General features: G+C 40.5%; 1 protein-coding gene across 1 annotated transcript; it reads left to right on the forward strand.

The window, feature by feature from the left end:
• Positions 1-3,065, forward strand: LOC306820686 (keratin, type I cytoskeletal 13-like; the record flags this gene model as incomplete). Its single annotated transcript, XM_079338609.1, has 6 exons — positions 1-483; positions 1,222-1,304; positions 1,443-1,599; positions 2,207-2,368; positions 2,498-2,623; positions 2,841-3,065. The coding sequence occupies exons 1-6, from the start codon at positions 151-153 to the stop codon at positions 3,063-3,065; spliced, it is 1,086 nt and encodes a 361-aa protein (XP_079194735.1). The 5' UTR covers positions 1-150.
• Between the last annotated feature and the right edge of the window lie 6,642 nt (positions 3,066-9,707).

Raw genomic sequence — 9,707 nt, forward strand, 5'->3', positions numbered from 1 at the left:
TGCTGGCCGCATTCTTTTCTTTCAACTGCTCCTCCTGGCCCGTCCCACTCTGCTGCGTGTGGTGGCTATATAACCATGGAGGCCAAAGCAACAACTCCAACTGCAGATCAGCTCCAGTGATCCTACCTGGTCAACCTCCAAACCTCCAGCATGTCTTTCAGATCCTACGGTCAGAAGACCACCAGTGTCTACGGTGGAGCAGGCGGCCATGGCACCCGCATCTCCTCCTCCCAGATGAACTTTGCACCCTCCGCAAGAGGCTTCAACCTGTCTGATGGCCTGGACCTCCACGTTGGGGCCAACGAGAAGGCCACCATGCAGAACCTGAACGACCGTCTTAGCTCCTACCTGGAGAAGGTGCGCACGCTGGAGAAGGAGAATGACCGGCTGGACAAGCAGATCAGAGACTGGTACCAGTCCAGAACTGTCATCTGCCACGACTACAGCCGCTACTTTGTCATCATCGAAGACCTGAAGGACAAGGTAAGAGAAAACAGACACATAGCTTGATCTCTCAGTTAAATCATGCACATTGATGTTTTTCACATTGTTTGTATCAAACTTGGAGCTTTGACAGTTAAACTATTAGCTAGAGAGCCAGGACATCAGTGACATGTGACGCCACCTTATCAGGAAGCTCATAACACAAAAACAAAGCTGAACATGCTGATTGTCATAGCTGTCATCCATTCCTGTGCATCACAACCTGCTCTCAGTGTTCAGTGATGTAGAGATAATTAGACAAAGAAACAACGTTGGTCTCCAATAAATCAAAAACAGTGTAAAAAACTGAAGTAAAACATTTTCACAGTAGTTGAAAAATGAAAAATACAACCATTATTTTATTTTGAAATAATCATTTTGTAATCATGCACAATTACTTACATGAGATTGTTTGAGTGGTGTATGTATGTTTAATATACAATTCAAATATTATTCATTGTTTGTTTGTTTTTGTCACTTTAGGAACTTAATTATCTGACTGATAAAAATTCTCTTTATTTTGTACACCAATTAACAACCTAAACCCCAAGAAATCACAACAGGTCAAACACTGTGCAAGTCAGAATATAACATTTGTATATCACAAATCTAAATCCCTGTCTGCTTTTTTAAAATGTGTCACATCTAAGATGTTGCTTTGGTAATTAAACTGTTTAAAAACAGGCAGACCTTTTTTTCTAACTTGTATCTTTATGTCTGTGTTTTTGTCCTCATCAGATCCGGATTGCCTCCAGACTCAACGCCAAGACAATCCTAGACATTGACAACGCAAAACTGGCTGCTGATGACTTCAAAATGAAGTAAGTGTATTCTCTGTGTCCTCATGCTTTGGCCCTTATTTGCTCTGAAACATTAGCACCATCTCATGTTGTTCTGATCACTTCTATTCCTTCCACACACTAATCAAAAACACTCTGACCTGTGCGCCCTGTCTTCAGGTATGAGAACGAGCTGGCCATGAGGATGGCTGTGGAAGCGGACATTGCTGGACTGAAGAGGGTGCTGGATGAGCTGAACATGGCCAGGATGGACCTGGAGAGTCAGTATGAGGCCCTGAAGGAAGAGCTCATCATGCTGAAGAGGAACCATGAAGAGGTGAGGAGTGTAGAAAACAGGCAGGAGAGCTGCACTAATTTAACCAACACAAGGTTTGTTGATGGGAGTTTGAGCGGAGTCAAGCCTCAGACTTATCATCTGTCAACGCCCCTGAAACAGATCCTACACTCGGGCCAACACCCACTTTGTGTATATACTTAACCTGAAAGTATGGTAATACGCCAGTGATTAATCAAACTCATCATCTTTCATCTTTTCAGCAGCACTCACCTAAACACAGCAGCTATTCACTGTGAGACAGACTTGTCACCATCCATTACAGCCATCTATTGTGGCCTAACCTGGTTATTATTTGCTCACAAAAATGCCCTCTGCCTTTTCCCAGACCTGGCCCTCTCCACTCTGCACACTTCCTTCAATTCTCCTTTTTCCATTCTTCCTCCATTAGCTCATTGCTTCTGTTTGTCTGACACAGGCACACTCACACTGACACCACACACAAACACACAAAGAACGATTACAAAACCCAAAACTGTTCATGCAACACACTAAAACAGAGAAGCCATTGAAAAGTAATAAATAATGACAAGATCATTTTAAGTTAATGCACTTACTGACTGAATGGATTGTTGTTTATCACCTGCAGGAGATGGTTCTGCTGAGGAGTCAGATGGGAGGACAGGTCAATGTGTCCGTGGATGCCTCTCCCTCTGTAGACCTGAACAAGACCATGTCAGAGATCAGGGATCACTATGAGGCTGTCATCGGCAAGAACCGCAAGGAACTCGAGTCATGGTACCAGACCAAGGTGAGATTATATGACTGTGTAGAATACTGGCTACTTTTGAAGAGTATTGATCTACTTTATTTATGGTGAGATGTCAGTACATGTAACTGTTGGGTAACCCATGACATGCTATTTCTCTGCTCTGCCCAGGTTGTTGGTATTGAACAGGAAGTAAAGACACACACAGAGACCCTGACAACATCCCGCACAGAGATTAAGGACCTGAAGAGTACCCTCCAGAGGCTTCAGATTGAACTGCAATCCCATCTGAGCATGGTATGTCAAAATAGAATTTATTATAAAATACTTAAATTGATGATCCAAGATTGCAGGAGTCTAAAAGTAACCCAGAGAATGCAGCACCACATGCTAGCTTCATGCTCACGTCAACATGTTTTGCAGCAGATTTGACTTGGACAAGCCGATTACAAGCGTCAAGTAACATCTTTTGATTTCTATTCATCCTAACAACCTTATCCTCCAACCACAATAGAAAGCGTCGCTGGAGGGCACCCTTGCAGAGACTCAGGCCCGCTACGCTGCACAGCTCGGAAATCTCCAGAACATGGTCACAAACCTAGAGGCTCAGCTATCCCAGCTTCACGCCAACATCACCAGTAACAAGCAGGAGTACGACATGCTGCTGGACCTCAAGACCCGTCTGGAGATGGAGATCGCAGAGTACAGGAGGTTGCTGGATGGGGAGGATGAGAGGTGAGACCTGTCGGCATCACACTGAGGACACTAAATGAAAAATGTAAAAATGCCTGAGACTAACGTGTTCCCTTTTCTTATTTTTCTTTTTTGTTTTAATCAGCACAAAGCAAGGTAAGACATTTCTCTCAAACATGCTTTGATCATTAAAATTGAAACCTAAGTTTTGAAGTGCTTTAAGAAACATGATGAAATTTGCTGATCACTGTTGTTTCTTTCATTTTTCAGTGGTCACAAAAGTCATTACAGTGGTGGAGACAGTTGTGGATGGAAAGGTGGTCACCAGCAGCAAGACCGTTGATGTGGACATTGATGAGATTGAGGGATAAACTTCAAGTACCAGCAAAAATCAATAAAGACCATGCAGTTGAACTAAACTTTCCTGTCTTGTTCTTTTCCATTTGTGTGTTTTTTATTCAACATGACTTGAGTTTTAACAGTTTAAAGATACTATGAGAGTGAGAAAGCTGCCTGCCCAAAGGCTGTATATGAAAGGGTATAGTGCAGTTATGAATGGTAAGGTCCTGTAACGGGCCTGTAAGGTCCACCTATTCTGGTGGACCTTACAGAGCTAGCGGCATGGTAACAGACAAACTTGCACAAATAGGTTGGAGCCAAGTCGTTTAAAATGTTCTAAACTGTACAGAGATTTTTCAAAGGTTGATAGGTTTTGTTAGTATATTATCTCTGAATTATGATACATCAATGGCATTTTCTTGATGTATCCTATCAAAGCGCTGGCTAGTTTTACAGCTACTAGCTGAGCTCATGTTGCATGAGTGTAAAAAACAGTGTCATCTGCGTATAGTTCTACCTCTACTGCATGACATTACTGTGGAAGGTCATTGATGTAGAGTCTAAAAAGTAGTGGGCCTCAAACAGGTCCTTGTTGTACACCCATTATGGTTTTTACACACTACATTCTATTGGATAAGTATGATGGTATCCTTGCAAGTGTATTATACAAAAAGTTGACGGTGGAGAGTTTAGACATGGGAACATATTGAAAGAACTGTATCAAAGGCTTTCCGCAAGCTTAAGAAAACAGCTCCGACAACTCCACCTTTGTCTAGACCTGATCTAATTTGCTCCGTCAGGTATAAGACGGCTGTTTCTGTAGAGTAATTCTGTCTAAAGCCAAACTGGACAGGATTCAGACCTGGGTTGCAGCTGTTAATGTGGTCTGTTAGTTGTTTTATGACTACTTTCGCTGCAACCTTAGAGATAACTGGCAGTATTATGGGTCAATATTTACTGACTTCATGGTTGTGTCCAGATTTTAAGATGGGACTCACTATTGCCTGTTTCCAATCGTTAGAAAAGAGGCCATGTCCAACAGAAAGATTTACTAAATGAGCAATAGTGGGAGTCAGTGTAGCCATGATGGGAAGCATCTCGGCTTTCATAGGGAGCAAATTACTTCCTTAACTTCTTCTTCTGTGACTTTGAAACCCTCTCCCATAGCATACAACTTGCTACTTTGATCCATAGATTTGAAATTGGTTCCTCACTCCTCAAATAGATTTGATAAATAAAAGAATTAAGAGTAGTGGCCATCATAGCAAAATCATCTATTGTCTATCCCTGAATTGTGAGCTGAATACCCACTGAGTGGTGTTAAGCTAGTATGTTGATACTTTTCCAAATTGTCTTTGCTATTGCCTTTGGCCTCATTCATAAATCGATGACCAAACGTGATTTAGCAAATCTCAGTTCCTTAATCACTTGTTCCTTTAGCCTTTGTAAGCAAGGACGTCTGTGTCTCCTTTGGTCTTAATAGCCCATTTTAAAGCAGCATCTCCAAGTTTTTATCAGTTGCAGTTTAGTATTTCACTAAACCAAGGCAGGCAAACTTTATTTCTATTTTTTATCTGGATTTTCACCGTTTTATCTCTGACAGCATTTATCATTGAAGTGAATAACTTACAATTATGGTCCAGATTTCAGAGGATAGTATTTCGCCCCAGTCCACATTATTTACTTCATAGTCAAATATGTCTTGTTTACTTTTAGGTGTGCAGAAGACATTTGTGTGTTGTGGTTTTGGTGTATGGTTCTGCAATCTTTTTTAGTGTACTGTCCTTGCCACTTGCGTTAAATTATGATCAGACAAACCAGTGATCAAGTTGTAGCTTTTTGTGATTGTGGTTGGGCCTTCCATCAGCTGTAAAAGATGGTATTTTATAGTTTTGAAGTTTCTCCTCTTTGACTGATCTACCCACTTAAGATTGAAATCCCCCATGAGCATAATTTCTTTGTTTCAGTACATTCTTTCAGGATATCAATAAATTGTTTATAAAATGTGTCATTGGCAGTCTGGGGTCTGTGAACTCTTTTCATCACTCAACCTGCACCAAACAGAAACACAGTACTGAGTGCTAAGTTCAAAACAAGTCTCTGGTTGGTAAAGAACATGTTATATCAAAGACCAAACTTTTATTACTTTGGATCTTGACTGAACAATCAGTCAACTAATTGAAGTGTTCCTCTGCCCCGGGGGAAAACGGCACGAACCGAGTTTCATGAAGTGTGCCATGAAAGGCTCCCTGCCAATTTTTCTCACTGGCAAACTCTCAACTTCTAAATATAGTTTCTAGGAATTGAGGTAGACATGTTTTACACACATCATATGCCCCCTAGTGGCTAAACTGTTTTAATTCAACTTTATCTGACCTGTTCCAGCATGTATTCAGTAGACATGAAGTGCTTGAAGTATAAGCTTGACCTGTTGTCCATCCAGTGAAACCCCAGAGAAAAATTAATTTTCATGTTTAAAGTGCTATTGGAACATTGTTAGTGTAGCTGCTAGCTGTAAAACAAAACCTATATATACTCTTGAGTGTTCAGTGCTGACTCATTATCTCACCTTCAGAGGTAGTGAGAGGTTCTCCCTGTCGAAGGTGCAATATGGGAAAAATATTAAATCACAATTTTTTTCATCGTGATCTTAAAGAAATGTTTTGCAAGTTACTGACCTGGGGCCGGTCCTACGAAGCAGGATTTGAGATTAGCGAGGTAACTTCCTGGTTAACTCTGGGTTTTCAGTCCTACATGGCTCGTTCACTTCTTACCTTTGTATATCGCCACGGCAACTTGCTGCACACCTAACCTGCTCCAGAGCAGGTTATGTTGAAGATAAGACATCAACCTTTAAAAATTTCTGCCCAGTGAACAATCAGATCTTTTGATCGTGGAGCTCCTGGAGCTGATGTGTACTTAAGCTAACTGATTGTTTCAAACAACCAAGTACTCATTATCATCACAACCACTGCCCGGCTCATTGTTCAGAGGCTACCTGAGACACAGAAATACACCCCCCAAACTTTGTTGTGCTGTTTTTGCCAGTTTTCAGAACTAGAACTGGTCTTGGCTGTAATTGAAGCCCACAATGTTCAAACATCCTTTAACTCAACAGCCATGACTGCTGCTGTAGCGAGATATACATTGTTCAAATTTCGGTGGCAAACATAGCTGTGCAGTTAGCCTTCAGTAATCAACAAAAACAAACTGACCGGCGAGCTGAATGAGAAAACAAGAGTCGAGTTTCATTCACTTAATGTGTCCTGCATGATTTTACATTATAGTCTGTTTAGTTCGTGATTGTTTTTTACCAATATCCTTCAACAGCAACTGAAAAGGCGCCAGAGCAATTACTTGCATATTTCGGATTTACAATTACGAATAGCTTCTCTTGGCTTTGAATTATATTTTAACATTAATGTGTAGTGTCTCCATGCTGCTCTGTTTGTGATGGTCAGAGCTGCAGCTGAAATAGATTTTCTCAAACTGTTCTACTCGCCACATGAAAGAGTCAGAGCAACACATTCAGTTCAGAGAAGAAACAGCAAAACCTCAAAAGCATAGTCTCCCTTGGTCTTCAGTCAGGTTTGCAGGACTACCAGTAATCCCTGATCAGAAGACCTAAGAGAGATCGGCTGGGAGTGTCAGGCCCAAAAAGTTCAGTTATGTACAGGTGCCTGTCCATGCAGGGCTTTAAAAGTAAGAACACAAATCTTCAATGTAATTCTAAAATTCATGGGAAGCCAGTGTAAAGAAGACAGAATTGGTGTGATATGTGAACTTTTGGAGGACCTGGTTAATAGTCTGGCTGGTAAAAAGGGAGTTACAGAAATCTAGTTGTTAAGAAATAAAAGCATCATCTCCAGCTGAACAGTGGCAAGAATGGACTTAAGTTTAGCAAAAATTCTATACTAGTTAAAACAAGAGCGAACAAGACAATTAATATTCTGGTCAAGGCACAGTGACTGGCCAAAAGAAATGCCTAGATTTCGCAGAACAGGTTCAACAAACATAGCTAGTGAACCAAGTTTTTCCGTAATGCTGCGGGAACAATGGCTACAGCAGCGCATAGAAGGACTTCTGTTTGATCAGAGTATAGCTGTTGTCTGCCATCTGTTGTCTGCCATCTAACCTGAATTTCCCTCGGGATCAATAAAGTATCTATCTATCTATCTATCTATCTATCTATCTATCTATCTATCTATCTATCTATCTATCTATCTATCTATCTATCTATCTATCTATCTATCTATCTATCTATCTATCTATCTATCTATCTATCTATCTATCTATCTATCTATCTATCTAATCTTTTCTGCACAAGGGTGGTATGAAATCTATTTAAAGCTGTTAATTTGAGACCAAGTGGAAAGAATTGGGCCTAGGACAGAACCTTGGGGAACTTCACTAGTCATGGATGAATTTGAGAAAGTGTTTTTGTTAACTGTAACAGAGAAAATCCTGTAAAGGAGGAGAAGCAGTCTAGAGCTGAGCCAGAAATAGTCACCACTGCCTGAGCCTTTCAACCAATATACTGTGGACCACAGTATCGGAAAAACTGCGCTGAGATCTAGATAAACCAATACTGAAGATTTTCCAGCATCATACTGCATTTAAAGCTCATAAACAACTCTTAGAAGAGCTGTTTCTGTAGAATGTGACCAACAAAAATCAGACTGAAACTTATCAAGGACATTGTGTGAATCTAAGGCCGCCTTTTGGCAACCTCTGTTTCTAAAATGTCGGCAATGAAGGTTAACTTGGAAACAGGCCTGTAGTTATGGGGCAGGGACGGGTCAAGATTAGTTTTTTTGAGAGGTAGTTTAATAGCTGCATGTTTGAAATAAGATGGGACATGACCAGATGGTAACGGGTTATTGATTATGGACTGAATACATGGCCCGAAGGAATAAATAATATGCTAACCAGATGTGTGAGTTCTTGTATGGAGATCAAAGAAAACCTTTCCAGAATTGTTGGCTGGTTTGGGCAGGGTGCAAGGGAAGAAAAAGGATGGAGTCATTTTTGCTCGAATATGGTTAACTTTGTTAACAAAGAAGGAAAGAAACGCTTCAACAGAAGAAATTGTGACAGCAGGTGACACAGTGAAATGCGTATAGAGGCTTAGAGGCCTCTCTCACAAGAGAGAGCAGAGAACACCGACAGCAACATTTGACTGTCACTGACTGTCTGGCTTGTTTAAAGTTTGTTGTGTCGCTACCTGAAGTAGGCTACAAACCAGCAATTTGCAATCTGTTTCTTGTCCCTTTTCGGTTTGGAAATATCTCTAACCATTGTAGCCTATATAACCAAGATGCAGTTGTTTTTATGGACTAACTCTTCAGTTTCTTTTATTCAGCAGCGATCCATCTCCGCTTCAGATGTTTTTTTTCGAAGACTTCCTTACTTGTTCGTCCATATCAGTTTCCTTACTCAAGTCTCTGTGTTTTCTTTCTCGTCCTGCCCTCAGAGGAAACACATTTCTTCCTCCTTTAACTTGGCTGTAGAACTTTAATTGTCATATCCAGGCATCAGTATTTGATGGGCACTTTAAAGTTAAACTACTGTTATTAAGCACATTTACCATCTGGAACATTAAAATATAATAAATATCAGGTCTGATGAAAGTTATTAGTCTCTGAGGACAAAGAGCTGATCCACATAATGTTGAGAAATAAATATTAAGCTGTTCCTTCAGACACTAATCCCTTTATACGTGGCTGTCTGTGAAATGTAATTCTTTATCTGATATTTCTGATTCAAATTAGACACTGAACCATGTGCTCTGCTGACCTTTTTTTTTACTTGCATCTCTTTGACAGTCACTAATTACAAGTCTGTGTATAGACTGAATACAAACACCTGACCTTGATGCAATTGTTCTTTATACATTTTAATTAACACAATATTAAAGATGTTGCCTAAAACCCTGTGTAACAGAAATAACCTAAGCTATTTGAGAAATGCTTTGTGTTACACCTTTGAGCCAAAGTTTCACTGAGGTGAAATTGTCACTGGTATGTGCCATTTCTGTCACCGCTGTGAGTGAACATTTTACTAGATAAGTGCACACAAAACTTCCTTCTACATGAATGCAATATTTGAAGCTATACATTTCTTCTTGTCTTTACAGCTGCTTTCTGGCAATCAGATTAGAAAAGCTACAGATTTAGACTGCTTAAAGTTAAATGCTCTTGAGAAATGGAACTGAAAACTATTCAATAAATGTGGAATCACAAGTTCTACCTGAAAAGGTGGGTGAACCCCTATCCCCTCCCTTCACCACACCCGTGCTGATTGAGAGATTGTATGGAGGAGTAGGGGGGAAACCTGCTGGCCGCATTCT

Source organism: Symphodus melops (genome assembly GCF_947650265.1).
Source record: "Symphodus melops genome assembly, chromosome: 2".
Lineage (NCBI taxonomy): Eukaryota > Metazoa > Chordata > Actinopteri > Labriformes > Labridae > Symphodus > Symphodus melops.